General features: G+C 40.1%; 1 protein-coding gene across 2 annotated transcripts in view; it reads right to left on the bottom strand.

The window, feature by feature from the left end:
- The window catches only part of tbc1d4 (TBC1 domain family, member 4), a 139,850-nt gene extending 121,029 nt beyond the window's left edge, over positions 1-18,821 (bottom strand). The window contains exon 1 of one of the 2 annotated variants that reach the window (XM_021578614.2): positions 17,749-18,821. In XM_021578614.2, the coding sequence (XP_021434289.2) occupies positions 17,749-18,171 (423 nt within the window). In that variant the 5' untranslated portion in view covers positions 18,172-18,821. The remainder of the gene's footprint in view (positions 1-17,748) is intronic. The other variant, XM_021578615.2, reaches the window with a different exon arrangement.
- Positions 18,822-19,887: the final 1,066 nt, after the last annotated feature.

Raw genomic sequence — 19,887 nt, 5'->3', positions numbered from 1 at the left:
AGACGTATAGGCCTAACAAACAGCAAAAGCACTAGCGTATATCAATCTATAGTACAAAAGTTGACCTATTCTATGCAAGAAAAAAATATTCCAAACATAGTCTGGGACAGTGGTGGGATGCAATTGATCCCAAATTAATACAACCACTAGCATAAAAAAAAAACTTAAAAACGCAATGTTGATAAACTATTAGGATATTTCTTCACAGTATAAAGCACAGCAATGCGCCCACGGCATTAGGCTATAAGCGTGAATGTTCCATTAGCGGGGAAACACCATTATCACATTGGTCACTTTTGATTAGGCATGTAATGCTTTAATTATTAAAGGTGCGTTTTTTACATGTGAACTCACATGAAGTGTTTGATTAGATTTGAGGGATAATAGTGCTGAGTACCAGGCAGTTAGCAAGTTTGGTAGGCTACTAATGACCAACAGCAGCATCAGTGTTACCGTGACTAAGCAGTTGTGGAATTTGACTGTCTTAATGGCTCGTGTGGCGGTAATACGGTCACCATAACAGCCCAAGTCATCAGTCAAAAAGAGGGTGTGTTGTCCTGCTCCTGAAATCGGCCGCAGCATTCATCCCAGTATCAGCAACAGAGAATTGGGGTAGGTACATGTCTGACATCAATGTCTGCGCTATGATAATTCAATAATGTCATTTATATGGAAATGTATTTAACATAAAAATACTGTTGACAAGTAGGCAGTGTAATGGAATTGTTTTGCCTTCTGTGGTAGGTTTTGTGGGTTTTGACTAGAGGTCGACCGATTATGATTTTTCAACGCCGATAACGATACCGATTATTGGAGGACCAAAAGAGCCGATAGCGATTAATCTGACGATGTAAAAATGTATTTGTAATATTGACAATTACAACAATACTGAATGAACACTTATTTTAACTTAATATAATACATCAATAAATTCAATTTAGCGTCAAATAAAGTGAAAAATGTTCAATTTGGTTTAAATAATGCAAAAACAAAGTGTTGGAGAAGAAAGTAAAAGTGCAATATGTGCCATGTAAGAAAGCTACCGTTTTGTTCTGAGCAAGGAACGTAGAGAACATATGAAAGCTGGTGGTTCCTTTTAACATGAGTCTTCAATATTCCCAGGTAAGAAGTTTTAGGTTGTAGTTATTATAGGACTATTTCTCTCTATACCATTTGTATTTCATATACCTTTGACTATTGGATGCTCTTATAGGCACTTTAGTATTGCCAGTGTAACAGAATAGCTTCCATCCCTCTCCTCGCTCCACCCTGGGCTCGAACCAGCAACACAACGACAACAGCCACCACATCGAAGCAGCATTACCCATGCAGAGCAAGGGAAACAACCACCCCAAGGCTCAGAGCGAGTGAAGTTTGAAACGCTATTAGCGCGCGCTAACTAGCCAGCCATTTCACTCCAGTCACACCAGCCTCATCTCGGGAGTTGATAGGTTTGAAGTCATAAACAGCGCAATGCTTGACGCACAACGAAGAGCTGCTGGCAAAACGCAAGAAAGTGCGGTTTGAATGAATGTTTACGTGCCTGCTTCTGCCTACCACCGCTCAGTCAGATACTTGTATGCTCAGTCATATATGCAACACAGGACACGCTAGATAATATCTAGTAATATCATCAACCATGTGTAGTTAACTAGTGATTATGATTGATTGTTTTTTTATAAGATAAGTTTAATGCTAGCTAGCAACTTACCTTGGCTTACTGCATTTGCGTAACAGGCAGTCTCCTTGTGGAGTGCAACGAGAGAGAGGCAGGTCGTTATTGTAGTTAACTGTAAGGTTGCAAGATTGGATCCCCCGAGCTGACAAGATGAAAATCTGTCGTTCTGCCCCTGAACTAGGCAGTTAACCCACTGTTCCTAGGCTGTCATTGAAAATAAGATTGTGTTCTTAACTGACTTGCCTAGTTAAATAAAGACGTACAAATAAAAATATATATTTTTTTTTAAATAATAAAATGTATTTATTTATTAAAATTGGCAAATCGGCGCCCAAAAATACCGATTTCCGATTGTTATGAAAACTTGAAATCGGCCCTAATTAATCGGCCATTCCGATCAATCGGTCGACCTCTAGCTTTGACACTTATGTAGGTGTCATAACCAGCCATAAAATGAGGCCTGTCACAACAGGTCTAAATAACTTGTCATAATATGATCATGATATGTATATATGTGAGCTGTTATGACATGGTTATGAACACATGTGTTATGACACTAGGTGTCAAGTGTTAACAAAAATAAAATGTGAAGCTTGCATTGAATTGCCCCTCCATGTTGCATACAAGGGGCCACATTACATTATGTCTGAGAAGTAGAATCAATAAAGGCTACATGTAGTCTAGTGTAATTTCATATTAGGAGACAAAAATGAGGAGTAGGCTACACCGTGCTCGCAAAATAAGCCCAAAGACACTGGACCTCTGTATCCCAGCGACAGGCTAGGTTATTCTACATGCAACAGACCAGAGACTAAACACACCCTTACAGTATGTTACCATCCACTCAAGACTAAAAATCGTCCCGCAGCTTAATCTATGATCACTGGTCTAGGAAATCCCAGACCTAGGGCAACAGCACTAGGTCTGGGAATCATGTTGGATTGTGTCTTGGCCAATTTGGTCAGGGTGCTCTTCAGACAGACAACTCTTCCAACAAATCACAAGTTTGGGTAGGCAGGGTTTAAAAATTGGAAACAGGCAGACAATGCCCACACAGATGGCTCTGCAAATGTTTTGCCACAGGCAGTAAGTGGTTGTAAGCTTGTAATGCCGCATGCAAACTACTCACTTGCAAAACACACAGTTAAAATATCATCCACGAGCTCCATTTAGCTAGCTACCAGGAATGTTTACAAATAACATGAACAGATGGGCTCTGGACGGATTTCCGGCACACGTCCTAACTCTGCCCTTTGCTCTCTGCCACGTTGGTCTAAGTACAGACATGTACGCTGGAACATTGGTACATTGTGGGAGGCAAACCAGTCTGTCTAGAGAGACTACGGAATATTCTCTATGTTGCCTGGTGTCTAGTTTCACAACCCTTCCTCTAATAAAGATGTTCAAAGACCTTCAAATCAAAGAGCTTCAAAATTATCCAGTCAAAGATGCAGAGATTGCTTTTTTGACATGAACTTAGCTGACAGCCTTGTCTTGCTGAAAAGCCAAGGCAATTCTGAGCCCAAAATAGCTCTGTGGGAGGGGGGTGGAATCACTGCTAGCCTATATGGCCTAGGTAAGCCATGATTTGTCTAGCACCTCTAGGCCAATAAAAGAAAACATGATACAGGACGTCTGTTTAACAATTTAACAGTCCGTTTGTTATTCATAGGTAAAGTAACGCTGTGCCACCATTTAATTTAATTAATTATTTGCAGTGAACCCAATCCCCAGGCAGTGAAGTGGAGACACTTGTTCCCTAGGTTTAGTCTAGTCTGCAGCAGTAGGCTGTAGCGCCAAGGGAAGAGAGAAGGGATTGGATACAACCTTTAATCCTTTATTAAGAGATTATTGATTCACCTGTGCGTAAATCTAAGTAACATAATAAAAAAATCCCTATCAAAATCCATCAATTTAAGCTTGAGACGTGTTTTTTTTGTTTTGTTTTTTTTACAAGGGCTGCGTGTCAATCCACCACATCTGCCTATATCGGCCTCCTGCATCTGCGGTGGAAGGTGGTGTTTGTCAGACCATGAGTCGTTACAAAAAATCTTTCTAACGAAAACGTCTGTCGCGTCTGAAAGATGAGCCTACGGAAAGATGAGACTCACTGGACTCGTCTGACGGTGACCTATACAGATGAATGGAAGTATGGAGGTAGTTTTGTGGAAACAAAAATAAGGGGTTAAATGTGTGTCCAAAAGGGGGGGGGGGGGGGGGGCGCTAGAGAGCACCACATGGAGAAGACGCTTCTCCGACTATGAGAAACACGGCCAAGGGGAGACTAATTAATCCAAAAACAACCAGGTAAGAAAGACGGCAAAGTGCCTGAACCCCCGGAGCCAACAACTATCAGATTAGCAGCTATCAAGAAATTGGAAGAGGACATGAACGCTCGATTTAATCTGGAATTTACCTTACAATCAGTGCAAACCCAACTCGCATTATTGATCTGGAAGGAAAAGTTGTGTGTCTCGTGGTAACCTATCACCACCCTCGAGGGGCAGTACTGTAGCACTACTGCTACAGATTTAATGTATTATATGTACATTTGTATGTATTATGTATTTGAGGACCAAATAATAATACTTCCTAAATGTAATCTGTTACAGTTACCTGTCCAAAATTGTAATCTGTACCTTAACTTTTGGATTACCCAAACTCAGTAACAATCTGATTACAATACATTATTTTTAGATTACTTTCCCCTTAAGATGCATTAGAAGACAACAAAAATGTATGTTACCAATTGAACAACATCTATTGCAGGATAAATCAATGTTAAAGTTGACATAGCTGGCCATATATGGATGTTCAAATGTTTACTTTATGGGTTGGTTATGTAGGCTTCTTCTCACCCATCGCTTTCTACTACATACAGTTGAAGTCGGAAGATCACATGCACCTGAGCCAAATACATTTAAACTCAGTTTCACAATTCCTGACATTTAATCAGAGTAAAAATTCCCTGTCTTAGGTTAGTTAAGATCACCACTTATTTTAAGACTGTGAAACGTCAGAATAAATGCAGAGAAAGCTTTATTTCAGCTTTTATTTCTTATATCACATTCCCAGTGGGTCAGAAGTTTACATATACTCAATTAGATTTTGGTAGAATTGCCTTTAAATTGTTTAACTTGGGTCAAACGTGTCAGGTAGCCTTCCACAAGCTTCCCACAATAAATTGGGTGAATTTTGGCCCTTTCCTCCTGACAGAGCTGGTGTAATTAAGTAAGGTTTGTAGGCCTCCTTGCTCGCACACGCTTGTTCAGTTCTGCCCACAAATGTTCTTTGTGTCTTGTGTCATGACTTGTGTCATGCACGAAAGTAGATGTCCTAAAAGACTTGCCAAAACTATAATTTGTTCACAAGCAATGTGTGGAGTGGTTGAAAAACTAGTTTTAATGACTCCAACCTAAGTGTATGTAAACTTCTGACTTAAACTGTATATATGTATAACTTTAGGAGCGGGGCTGCCTGTCTTTGCAATTAGTTTATTTTCAAATTGCGCTCGTTAACATATTCAGCAAGCAGCCTCCATTAGAAATTCACTATTATTTGTGCTAATTTTAGTAGCATTCTGGTAATAGATACCCAATGGGCTTTGCGTTTTTTGGGCCAACCCTTGTGTACTAAGCCGGTAATGACATAAAACCCAGTGTGAGAGAAGGACGATAGGACGCTATGAATATCTAGATATCGCCCAACCCTAGTTACAACAGTAGAATTATTGACAGCGAGAATGAATGGTTCTTTATCCTGGAAAACCTCCCAGTCCATAACGTTTACAAGCATACCCATAACATGATGCAGCCAACACTATGATTGAGAATATGAAGAATGGAGTTAGGAAGGACGCCTGCATCTGTGTAGTCACTGGGTGCATTGATGCACCATCCAAAGTATAATTCATACCTTCACCAACAGATATTCAACGTCTGCTTTTTTCTTTACCCTTCTATGCGGGGCATTGGAAAAGCTTCCTGGTCTTTGTGGTTGAATCTGTGTTTGAAATTCACTGCTCAACTGAGGGACCTTACAGATAATTGTTTTTGTGGGGTACAGAGATGAGGTAGTCATTCAAAATCATGTTAAACACTATTATTGCACACATAATGAGTCCATGCAATTTATTGTGACTTGTTAAAGCAACTCCTGAACTTATTTAAGCTTGCCATAACAAAGGAGTTGAATACTTATTGACTCAAGACATTTCAGCATTCCATTTTTAATTAGTTTGTAAACATTTCTAATATCATAATTCCTCTTTGATATTATGGAGTATTACATTAAGGCCAGTGAACCAAAAATAATTAATTATATTCCGAAGGCACTATATACGACCTACTACATATTTTAAGTTAACGTTTTTTTGTTTTTTTTTTATAAATAAAAAAAATCTATGTATTGATTACGTTGGTCTTCACATATAAAGCTTTGGAAAAAATGGTTTTAATGGTTTCTCTGGTTTTAGTATGTATAGGTATGCGTTTGAGTAAAATTACAATTGTTTTATTCTATAAACTACTGACAACATTTCTCCCAAATGAAAATGTTCTAATTTAGAGCGCTGGTTCTCAATTCTGGTCCCAGGGAACCAAAGGGGTGCACCTTTTTGTTTTTGCCCTAGCACTACACAGCCGATTCAAATCAAAAACTCATCAAAAGGCATTGATGACTAGGGCAAAAACAGAAATGTGCACCCATTTGGGTCCCCGGGACCAGGATTGAGAACCAGTGATTTAGAACATTTATTTGCAGAAAATGACAACTGGTCAAAATAACAAAAAAGATGCAGTGTTGTCAGACCTCAAATAATACAAAGAAAATAAGTTATTATTAATTTATAAAAAGCACAATACTAATGTTTTAACTTAGGAAGAGTACAGAAATCAATATTTGGTGGAATAAACCTGATTTTCAAATCACAGCTTTCATGCGTCTTGGCATGCCCTCCACCAGTCTTTCACATTGATGTTGGGTGACTTATGCCACTCCTGGCACAAAAATTCAAGCAGCTCGGCTTTGATTGATGGCTTGTGAACATCCAGCTTCCTCTTGATCACATTCCAGAGGTTTTCAATGGGGTTCAGGTCTGGAGATTTTTTTTTATTTTTTTTAATTTTTTTTTACACCTTTATTTAACTTGGCAAGTCAGTTAAGAACAAATTCTTATTTTCAATGACGGCCTAGGAACAGTGGGTTAACTGCCTGTTCAGGGGCAGAACGACAGATTTGTACCTTGTCAGCTCGGGGATTTGAAATTGCAACCTTCCGGTTACTAGTCCAACGCTCTAACCACTAGGCTGCCCTAGTGGTTAGAGCATTGGACTGGGCTGGCCATGACTGGGTCTTGATATGGTGGTCCTCCATCCACACCTTGATTGACCTGCTGGAAAAACCAATCCTCAGAGTTGGGGAACATTGGCAGAAGGAAGCGTTTTCTTCCAGGACAACCTTGTACGTGGTTCGATTAATGCGATTCAAAGACAAATCTGCCCCATTCCAGCCTTGCTGAAACACCTGCAGATCATTACTGATCTTACACCAAATGTCAGTGGGTGCGAGACACTGGCTTGTAGGCCTCTCCAGGTCTCGCACCCACGGTGAAATTTGGTGGGGGATCTCAACGTCAACAGTGAAGAGGCGACTCCGGGACGCTGGCCTTCTAGGCAGAGTTGCAAAGAAAAAGCCATATCTCAGACTGGCCGGAAATTGCGGTCACTACAACGCCAACATATATTCCAAATTAGCTCCATAATAGACAGAAACATGGCAAATGTTGTTTATAATCAATCCTCAAGGTGTTTTTCAAATATCTATTAGATAATATATCAACCTGGACTGGTGGCTTCTTAGTAGGATAGAGAGAAACAATGGCCGCATCTGTCCTTTACGCACAAAACACTGAGAGACTTCAGCTGACCACTGACGCAATGTTGACATTCAGGCTCATTTTTCAAAAAAAAAAAAGCCTGAAAAAAAAAGCCTGAAACTATGTATTGTGACACTAGACACATTATGGAAGCCATAGAAAAGGGAATCTGGTTGATATCTCATTCACTGCTCAATAGAGACACATAGGAACACAGAGCTTTCTAAATAAGATTCCCTTCCTGATTGGATTTTTCTCAGGCTTTCGCCTGCAATATCAGTTCTGTTATACTCACAGACAATATTTTTACAGTTTTGGAAACTTTAGTGTTTTCTATCCTAAGCTGTCAATTATATGCATATTCTAGCATCTTGTCCTGACAAAATAGCCGTTTACTTTGGGGATGTTATTTTTCCAAAAATGAAAATAGTGCCCCCTAGATTCAAGAGGTTAACCAGGTGAAATTGTGTCACTTCTCTTGCGTTCATTGCACGCAGAGTCAGGGTATATGCAACAGTTTGGGCCACCTGGCCCGTTGCAAACTAATTTGCCAGAATTTTACGTAATTACGACATAACATTGAAGGTTGTGCAATGTAAACAGGAGTATTTAGACTAATGGATGCCACCCCTTAGATGAAATACGGAAAGGTTCCGTATTTCACTGAAAGAATAAACTTTGTTTTTGAGATGATAGTTCCCCGATTCGACCATATTAATGACCGAAGGCTCGTATTTCTCTGTGTTATTATGTTATAACCAAGTCTATGATGTGATAGAGCTGTCTGACTGAGCGATGGTAGGCACCAGCAGGCTCGTAAGCATTCATTCAAACAGCACTTTCGTGTGTTTTGCCAGCTGCTCTTTGCAATGTTTCAAGCATTGCACTGTTTATGACTTCAAGCCTATCAACTACTGAGATTAGGCTGGTGTAACCGATGTCAAATGGCTAGCTAGTTAGCGGGGTGCGCGCTAACAGCGTTTCAAACATCACTCGCTCTGAGACTTGGAGTAGTTGTTCCCCTTGCTCTGCATGGGTAACGCTGCTTCGAAGTTGGCCGTTGTCGATGTGTTCATGGTTCGAGCCTAGGTAGCGGCAAGGAGAGGGACGGAAGCTATACTGTTACACTGGCAATACTAAAGTGCCTATGAGAACATACAATAGTCAAAGGTATATGAAACACAAATGGTAGAGAGAGAAATAGTCCTATAATTCCTACAACCTAAAACTTCTTACCTGGGAATATTGAAGTCTCATGTTAAAAAGGAACCACCAGCTTTCATATGTTCTCATATTCTGAGCAAGGAACGTAAACGTTAACTTTCTTACATGGCACATATTGCACTTTTACTTTCTTCTCCAACACTTTGTTTTTGCATTATTTAAATCAAATTGAACATGGTTTCATTATTTATTTGAGGCTAAATTGATTGTATTGATGTATTATATTAAGTTAAAATAAGTGTTCATTCAGTATTGTTGTAATTGTCAATATTACAAATAAATAAAAATCAGCCGATTAAATCGGTATCGGCTTGTTTTGGTCCTCCAATAATCGGTATCGGCGTTGAAAAATCATAATCGGTCGACCTCTAGTTGAGACTGATGTTTTGCTGGTACTATTTCATGAAGCTGCCAGTTGAGGACTTGTGAGGTGTCTGTTTATCGAATGTACTTGTCCTCTTGCTCAGTTGTGCACCGGGGCCTCCCACTCCTACTCTGGTTAGAGACCATTTATGCTGTTCTGTGAAGGGAGTAGTACACAGCGTTGTACAAGATCTTCAGTTTTTTGGCAATTTCTCACATGGAATAGCCTTCATTTCTCAGAACAAGAATAGACTGACGTTTCAGAAGAAAGTGCTTTGTTTCTGGCCATTTTGAGCCTGTAATCGAACTCACAAATGGTGATGCTCCGGATACTCAAATTTGACATTTTTGGTTCCAACCGCTGTGTCTTTGTGAGACACAGAGTAGGTGAACGGATGATCTCTGCATGTGTAGTTCCCACCGTGAAGCATGGAGGAGGTGGTGTGATGGTTCTTTGCTGGTGACACTGTAGTGATCTATTTAGAATTCAGGGTACACTTAACCAGCATGGCTACCACAGCATTCTGCAGGGATACGCCATCCCATTTGGTTTGCGCTTAATGAGACTATCATTTGTTTTCAACAGGCAATGACCCAACACACCTCCAGGCTGTGTAAGGACTATTTAACCAAGAAGGAGAGTGATGGAATGCTGCATCAGATGACCTGGCCTCCACAATCACCAGACTTCAACCCAATAGATGGTTTGGGATAAGTTGGACTGCAGAGGCAGAAGCTGTCATCAGGGCAAAGAGTGGCTACTTTGAAGAATCTCAAATATATTTAGATTTGTTTAACACTTTTTTGGTTAGTACATGATTCCATATGTGTTATTTCATAGTTTCGATGTCTTCACTATTATTCTACAATGTAGAAAATAGTAAAAATATATATATATAAATAAATTGAATGAGTAGGTGTGTTCAAACTTGACTGGTACTGTATGCATACATACATAGTGTTTTCAGAAGGTATTCAGACCCATGGACTTTTTCCACTTTGTTACATTACAGCCTTATTATAAAATTGATTAAATAAAAATCCTCAGCAAAGAGATGTGTCTTACTTGACTAGCAATCTACACACAATAGCCTACATTGTTAGTCACAATTTAGTCACATGATGACCTCAGCCATTCTGAGTCAGTGGTTTTAGCACCAACCTCCTCACATTTGACTTGGGGGACTAAACTAGGCAGCCCAGGTGTCACCGGGACCTTGAGTTGACTGGCTCAGAAAAAGAATAGAACAGGACAGACCCAGGGACACAGCAGAAGGTGGATTCCATGCTAAGGGTCACCCAGTGGTCCAAGAATGAACAAGAGATGTGTGCACATCCCTGATTAACACACTGTTGCTGCAGGGCCAATAATAGATCTATGTTGAGTAAAGAAACAGAGAGCCTGTTATTTAGTACATGCCGCTCCAGCATGCTTTAATTAGCTTTAAAGGGATACTTCGGGATGTTGGCAATGACGCCCTTTATCTACTTCCCCAGAGTCAGATTAACTCGTTGATACCATTTTTAGGTTGCCTCTGCATCCAGTATTAAGTCGTTTTGCGAGCCAACGCTAACTAGCGTCGGCGCAATGCCTGTAAGTATATGGTATCCACTAGCATGCTAGCAGTTACCATAGCCTTCCGGTAATTGCCCTAACGCTAGTTAGCAATTGAGCTAACACTAGTTAACAACTTCCTTCAAACTGCATGCAGTGATATAAAAAAACGGTATCCACGAGTTCATCTGACTCTCATTGCCAAAATACTGGAGTATTCCTTTAATGAGCCTACACATACTTTGACTACGCTTGGGAGAATATACCGTATAGGGGTCATTCTATGTAAATGGTGGCTTTCCTGTCCCCCTACTTAAACACCAAGATAATCATTTTAAAATGTTGGATAATGACACAAAAAAATCTGTTTGTTTTAATTTGTGTTTTATTGTTAATAAAACATATGTAGGACAGTTATATTGTAAAAAATAAAAATGGCTTGTCCATCGGGTGACATTTTGAGTTAAACATTTTTTTTATCTCCCACTTTAAAATGTCAGAATACAAAGGAAAGTTTTAGTTATTTAGTGGATTACTTAAACATAAACTACATATTATAAATCATTTGCAGGGAATAGCTGTCCCTCAATTTCAGGTCACTAGTGTTCCACTATTGTAAAAACCACCGTAAGAAAACTGCAACATCCTTGCCAACTTCTTACTGTGTCAAAGGTTCATGGAGGAGGCAGGGCTGTTTTGAAAAGCACATAGTGAGTCTGCACGCTTTCTTCCTGTGTTTCTTTTCTTCATTTAAAAAAAACTAAAGTAAAATAACAATACACAGACAATATAAATGGCTGCGCGCACCGCTACCCGCCCTGACACGCCGGCAAAGCACCACCCCAGGCCCAAAGGTATCTTCCAAGGGCGGCCAATGCCCGCCCGATACCCTGGCAGGCATGGAAGCGAGCACACCCACAGCATGAAACCAAACCACAAGACATAAAAAGAGAAACGCAAAATATAGAATATTCCCACTCGTGATTGGAGGACCTCAAACATTTATACTGTACATTTGTGTATATAATTATTCCAACACTCATCAATTCCACCCTTCAGACAGCCACACATCTTTCCCCAAAAAATATAATTCTGCCATTTCCTCTAGTAAAACATCCCTCCATTCTCCCATGGTGTCTCACTGGGGACTTGAACCTCCCCATCTGCAACATTTCTTCTGAAATTGCCCCCCCAAAATTGTTTTACATTTTTCCCAAGAGCACAATGATATTTCTTATTGACTGTGGTCCTTCACATCCCCCAGTAAAACGGTTTGCAGGTCCAACTGCAACCTGATATTATAACAACCATTCCTGGACCAGACTCCAAAAATAAGCCACCTATGGACAGTACCAAGAGATGCTCTATTGATTCTGTTTCCACATGACAGAGTCTGCACCGGTCTGACTATTCAATACCCTATACACTGAGCATTATTTTTGTAGCATCAATTGTTGTTTTGTATATCAGTTCATAAACCATGGTATTGGGACGTCGGAAATCTGTTCCCAACTATCTTGAATTTTATGTGGCATAGTTGCAAACCCTCTTGACCGTAAGTGAAACAGATATAAATCATAAAATCTATTAGTCATTTTAAGCCATTTATGATTTTTAATTGGTGGCAGAAAAACAAACTCATTCCTAATTGCCATTTATGTGGCAGAGCTGCAATGAGTTGGTTTTAATTTCCTATTGTGCAAACACATGGATTAATTGGTGACATAATTCTCCCGTCGTTGAAAAAAAAAAAACCGTGGTTTATCCTCCATCAGTACATTGGCGTTTAGCCATATTATTTGCTGTAATATAGATTATGCCTCTACTGGAGGACAAAATTGGAATTGTAACCAACTCTGTATAGCTTCATTTAAAAATAAGGACACTTTAAAACAGGGTTCCATTGTCCCCGGAAATGCATCGTTTTAAATGTATAAGAGCAAAGGCCCCCCATTTTAAAACAGTGGATGTGCCCCTCTTATTAGCCTACTAGAAACCAGTTTGGATTTAGATATCGTTTTGGTATAATATAAGCTTTAACAGAGAGGTTTAATGCCTTGATATTTAAGTTTTATCCCTCCAAACTCATTTATTAATGAAATATACCCGGTTAACTTTTTTTAAATATTTTTTTATTGGGTTTTCCATTCCAAATAAAATGTAATATTTTTTGTTCCTATAACTTGAAAGAAAAAAAACATTATCCTGGAGTCGGTAGAGCCACGAATAGATATGTAAACTGTGGTATCACTAGAGAATGAATCAGTGTAATTCCCCCATAGATGGACATCCTATCTATTTAAAAGTTTTCTATCAAAATCGATAGTTGCAAGAGCATTCAACTTTTCAGGAATGTGCACACCAAGCACATCACTGCCCCATCTTTAAACTGGGAGACCATCTAGTAATTAAAGTGTGTCCTTTAGATGCCGAATCCTTACGAATGCAAACGTTAAGTAGGTTTTTTGTTTGATCTTACGTACTGTAATTTTTTGCTGCAACTTTTGTATTTGGGTTTTAAATCAAGATACACTGGAGAAATGATCCAGGTCCTAAATAAGACCGTTCAGAGTTGAATATTGTGAGAGAGAACTTGAACTTGAGAGACTGGGTCGTTATACTGTCCCCCCGGCTCCTGCTTCAGTAGGTGAGTTACAATTTGTGAATAATTCAAACATGCTAGTAGTGGATCTTTCAATACTTTATAAAATGTTTGATATATTTCTATTGCAATGCCATCAAGGGGTTGTCCCAGTCGAAAAGGAGTAAATTGCCAACAGTAGTTTGTCCTTTGTAATTGTAAGTTTGTGTTGCAGATAGTTTAACACAATGTTTAAGGAAAATTATATCACAGCACCCTTCAAGTGAAGTTGGGGGAACTTAAAATCTTTGAATTGTCCCCTGCTGTACCCAGCCACATCAAAGGGGTGACGGTGGAGCAGATAGACAGCATCAAGTTCCTTGGTGTCCAAATCACTATAGACTTAAAATGGTCCAAACTCACGCACAGTCGTGAAGAAAGTCTCTTTTTTTTTTTTTGCCTCTTCCCACTCAGGAGGTTGAAAAAGTTTGTGAAGGTTCGACAGCTGTACCATTTAGAGCATATTGACTGGCTGCATCACTGCTTGGTGTTGAAATATCACCGCCCTCAAACTAATTGCACTACAGAGGGTTGTGCAGACAGCCCAGTACATCACTGGGGCCCAGCTCCCTGCCATCCAGGACCTCTATATCAGGTGGAGAGAAAATAAGGCCCGGAAAATCAAAGACCCCAACCACCCAAGTCATATACTTGCTGAAAGAGGTACCGGTGCATCAAGTCTGACACCAAAATTCTATCCCAAAGCAATAAAACTGATAAATATCTAACAAAATAGCTACATGGACTGAGTTTACCTTGTATGTCAATGTTTGCACTCTCTATGCACACTGACAGGGCCCCACAAACTCACACATACTGTTTCTCCAACACCCACACATATGTACATACATGTATACTGACTCAACACACCTACTGACATGCAAGCTGCTGCTACTCTGTTTATTGTATACCCTGTTGCCTAGTCCATTTAAACCTATACATATCTACCGCTATCACAGTATTCAGACCTCTTGACTTTTTCCATATTTTGTTACCGCCTTATTCTAAAATTGAATAAATATTTTTATCTACGTATAATACCCCATGACAAAGCAACATTTCTTGCAAATATATATTTTTTATTTTAAAAAATATCACATTTCAGACCCTTCACTCAGTACTTTGTTGAAGCACTTTTGGCAGTTATTACAGCCTCGAGTCTTCTTGGGTATGACGCTACACGCTTGGCACACCTGAGTTTATTTAATGAAGCTGCCAGTTGAGGACTTGTGAGGCATCTGTTTCTCAAACTAGACACTAATTTACTTGTCCTTTTGCTCAGTTGTGCACCGGGTCGTCCCACTCCTCTTTCTATTCTGGTTAGAGCCCATTTGTGCCGTACTGTGAAGGGAGTAGTACACAGCGTTGTACGAGATCTTCCGTTTCTTGGCAATTTCTCGCATGGAATAGCCTTAATTTCTCAGAACAAGAATAGACTGACGAGTTTCATTAGACATTTTTTTGTTTCTGACCATTTTGAGCCTGGAATCAAACCCACAAATGCTGATGCTCCAACTAGTATAAAGAAGGCCAGTTGTATTGCTTCTTTAAATTAGGACAAAAGTTCAGCTGTGCTAACATAATTGCAAAAGGGTTTTCTAATGATCAATTACCCTTTTAAAATGATAAACTTGGATTAGCTAACACAACATGCCATTGGAACACAGGAGTGATGGTTGCTGATATTTTTTTTAAATCTATCTATGGACTGTTTCCAGCAACAATAGTCATTTACAACATTAGCAATGTCTACATTGTATTTCTAATCAATGATGTTATTTTTCTTTAAAATGGACAACATTTTTTGCTTTTCTTTCATAAACAAAAAAAGGACTTTTCTAAGTGACCCCAAACTTTGAACGGTAGTGTAGTGAAAAAAGGAACAAGTTTGTTTTGTGCCAAATAAATTATATCCAGCCCAGGGCTACAGCTATGCATTTGGTTTGCTCACCTGCTAGTTAAAATACAAGATCAAGATTATTGGTCACAGCAAAGATAATCAAGTCCCTCCTGGATCAAGATTAATGTTGCCTAAATAGTTGTGGATACAAAAAAAAAGAAATGGCGCCCATTGTGTGCACTTCCAGTAATACTGTATACCTTGGTATGAAACAAAAACGCTATGCAAATCTGGATACTGCCCAACGCTAACTTTGAACCTGTTTGAATACCATAAAATGCATCCTTGCTTCTTCCCACCCTTGAACAAATCCCTGATACAACATGATTTGATAGTTGTGAGAATGGTGACAGCAACACAGTGGAAGCCTATCATGTCATGTCTGATCAGTGATTTAAGCTACCTCAAAGTACGACGGAAGGATGCATTTTCAAATATATTCAAATGAGGCCACTGTTTTGGCTGAAATAGTCATTGCTTCAACATTTTACCTACAGGTGGTGGTGCAGAAGGTTAATTATAGCACATGGGGCCACCATGCGCTGAATGCAGGCATTCTTTATTTATTCACCCAGTGACCAATACAACATTTCTCAGAACAGGTTGGCATGAGAGAGGGGTGTGTCAGTGCCAATCTGCCAGCTGCGAGAACTCGACTGGACTCCTAGCCAAGTTAAGGGTTATAGCAACTATAAGCCATGCATATTGTATTGTTGTGCTATTTGTGATGCTGTGGCATTCAGTGTTGTCTATAAGTAACTAAGTTATTACTTTGTCATTTTATGAACTTTTTCTGACTGATCTAAGACACTGAATGCACATATGCACTAACTGAATTCAATCTGTGCTGTCAGATGAGAATGAGCATTTAGACTAAAAAGACACTAATCTAGCTAACATTCAATTAGGCTACCAAATCAAAACCGCTCTAAAGCCATCTAACGTGATCAAGCTAACACATTACACAATTAGAGAACAGATGCACCATATTAGAGAGAACGCAACAACCAGAGAAAATGCACCATAGGCCTGCACACATTCATGCATATCCACTCTGTGCTATTGTTCATAATGAATCATCCTTTTGTCAGGGAACTCTTTCTTCTGAAACGTACCATGACATCCCTTTAACTTGTCTAAGTCTGATAGATACAGAAGAACGTTAACCCAAGTCCTCAAGCTTGACAAAATCTGTCTACAAGCAATTTCTATAACAAGCATATTCTCAGAATATATATTGGAGCTTGTGTGTGTCTCCTAATCCTTCTTTGTCCTGCAAAACAGCACTTAAATTCAGTGTCCTAAAATAACTTTTTTTCCTAAGGTAACTGTGGCCTGGGCATGTCTTCTCCTATGCAGTGAGCAACATGCCATGCATAGGCCTAGCTGTTCCAGGTGTAGAGTACGTGTCAAAACAAAGCACTTCAGAAACACACAGTGATCAATCATTCCTACAAAGAAAAATAAAAGTTGTGTGTGTGGTAATGGCAATCCGATGATAAGTGCAGAGAGGTAGCTAGCCAGAGAAACACAGCCTAGTCGTTGTGGGGGAAGGTGCGTTCCTCATGGTCCATCTGGCACGTTTCTACCCAGCCTGTTTAACCTGCATAACGTCAACCCTAGCAAGTTAAACTGGGGAATGCTGCTCATGTTGCCTTGCCTAGTGCTGCAAGTTGTTTTCTTTGGGTGCTGCAATCCGTAGTTCGTAAAAAAGATAACAGTTTATGCGAACTCCGCCAAGGGAGATGTCAGCAACCCCATCATTGTATGCACAATTTAACAGAGGTCACATAGAATGAAGTTACTAAAAAATATGGATTGCTAGCCTCGCAAAGCCGCCTGATCCCACAAGCTAACATTAAACGCTGCACTGTTTTCCGAAGCTAGCGGGTTGCAGCACACAAATAAAATAATGCAACTACACTATATAGCCCTTCGTACATCAGCTGATGTCTCAAAGTGCTGTACAGAAACCCAGCCTAAAACAGCAAGCAATGCAGGTGTAGAAGCACGATGGCTAGGAAAAACTCCCTAGAAAGGCCAAAACCTAGGAAGAAACCTAGAGAGGAACCAGTCTATGAGGGGTGGCCAGTCCTCTTCTGGCTGTGCCGGGTGGAGATCACTAGGCCTACCACACAGAGGACCATGTGGTAAAGTTCTGAGTTCTCCAAAGGTTGACCATTGTTTTATGGCTTAAGCTTACCAGTAGCTGGTGCAACAATGTGGCAGTTGTACTTGACCCATTTATAAAGGTTGCTGAATATGGGACCATACCTCCACATTCTTGCAAATTAAAGAATAGGTCGTCATTGAGGCATAATTGGCGTTAATCAAAACTTGAGTGTACCTGTAAAGCCAGCATGATGGCAACATGTTTGGATGTACTGTAGTTCTGACAGTGACATATGTGCCTAAATGATAGAAGAACATAGCCCCGGTAATACGTTCAGGGGTGATTTATCAGGGGGTTGTGCAGCACCCCTACTTCCCGCCGCTATGTATAACAGCCTACCTGGTTGGGGTCGTATGCCCTGAAGACATGGCATGCCATCTCAGACTCCGGGTTGTCGGGCTGGCTCCGGATAAGGTAGGCGAAATAAGTGAGGTCATTACTGTTGTGGATAAAACGTGAGATGAACTGCGCTTTATGCTCGAAGATGAAGACGGACGAGTTGGCGACATTGTTGGCGGGCACACATCGAATAAACGGCGGGGTGAGCACCAGTTGAACTTCTCTGGCCTGGACGGAACAAGTCTCGCGTCCCGATTCGTTCTTCTCACTTTTCTTCCGGATCTCCGCCACCAACCACGGCAGCATGGGCAGGGTAGTACGCTTGTCCAAGGAGGACCAGCCGATGTACCAGAGAGCAAACTTTTGAATATCTGGCTTCGAGAAATTACTCTCTTTATTCCCTTTGTCATCCCGACCCTCCATCTCCGTTTAATTATAAAACAATGGAGAGACTAAACTATTCAAACGCCTAATTGCTGATTTCAATTCTAGCAATTGATGCAGCCCTTAATCGATGAATAACATCGATAATCGTTCAATTTTGTTTTGTGCCCAATTCAGCTGATTGGCTAAATACACGCTTGACTATATGTAAACAGTTAATAATCCATCGTTCACGATGAAGTCCTGTTGAGAGGTAAGAAAGTTAGCGCAGAAAAGTAACATAAGCACACGTTCCTCGTGTTGCTCGACACTGCAGCACTCGCTACCCAGATCAGATCCTCACAAGGTGGTTACTCTCGTAACCTAGAAGTGACAGCTCCGTTCGTGGTTTACCGGTGTTGCCAGGTCACATTTGTACGGGGACGACCGAGCAGTTCCCAAACCGTGTTGAAGTTTGTGAAGTGTGCTATAACGTTGCGTTCTGTGAAAGGCCAGAAGAAAACACCCTTTAAAATGCTGGGTAATTCTCCAAAACCGCAGTTCCAACGAGAGCAGATAGTTCCCTTTGCAAAGACAAGTGTTGTAATTTATCACTGGGGAAAAACTATATTCGGCTGTTTATTTATCGTTCTCTTCGGTGCCATGAGTTTGAGATACGGCTGCTGTAATGCAGGCAAGAATAACTAAGTACTTCCGGGTCACGGATTTTTTGGAATCCTTCAGAATAAGATTCCCGTCATGTATACTTTGTAAATTAATAAATACAGCGAAAAATAAATATATGTTGTATACTTGTTATAACACAAATAATCATTTAAAGTATTTCTATGAGATATGTGATTTTTTTTTGTTAATGTTCCCAAGCCTAAATGTGAAGTCTGCTGAGGGGCAGACGGCTCATAATAATGCCTGGAACAGAAACCATGTGTTTGGTGAAGGGTTTGATACCATACCATTCCACTCGAGTCATTCCCACGAGCCCGTCCTCCCCAATTAAGGCGCCACCAACCTCCTGTGGTTCAAATTATTTTGTTGTTGTTGTAGATTGGCCCCTCTTTCAGGGCCGCAAGATGAACAATGAGGCTCCTCTGGGCTAAACTGTAGATTTGGAAAGTAGAAGTGCTCCTGAGTAGAAAGGATACCCCCCTTTTACTGTGACAAAACATTCAGGCAATATGTATGGTGTAATATGCATGTCCACTATGAAAAATGTATATTGTGCAATAAGAATGGGCTAAATAACAATGGGATTTAAATGTGTTATCTAAAGTTTATTATTATGAGTATAATATTAATATTATGACATTTTTATTATACACAGTGCCTGAATTTTAAAATGGATTACATTTAGATTTTTTGTTCACTGGCCTTAACACAATACCCCATAATGTCAAGGTGGAATTATGTCCTTACAAATTAATAAAAAATGAAAAACTGAAATGTCTTAAGTCAAGTATTTAACCCCATTTGTAATGGCAAGCCTAAATAAGTTCAGGAGTAAAACATGTGCTTAACAAGTCACATAAGTTGCATGGACTCACTCTGTGTGCAATAATATTGTTTAACATGACGTTTGAATGACTACCTCATCTCTGTACCCCACACCTGTAAGGTCCCTCAGAAGAGCAGTGAATTTCAAACACAGATTCAATCACAAAGACCAGGGTGGTTTTCCAGTGCCTTGCAAAGAATGGCACCTATTGGCAGACGGCATCCCTAGCCGTGTCCTCGGAGCATGCGCAGACCAGCTGGCTA

Source organism: Oncorhynchus mykiss, chromosome 22 (genome assembly GCF_013265735.2).
Source record: "Oncorhynchus mykiss isolate Arlee chromosome 22, USDA_OmykA_1.1, whole genome shotgun sequence".
Taxonomy (NCBI): domain Eukaryota; kingdom Metazoa; phylum Chordata; class Actinopteri; order Salmoniformes; family Salmonidae; genus Oncorhynchus; species Oncorhynchus mykiss.
Note: the sequence above shows the minus strand (reverse complement) of the source record. Positions and strands in the feature narration are given on the sequence as shown.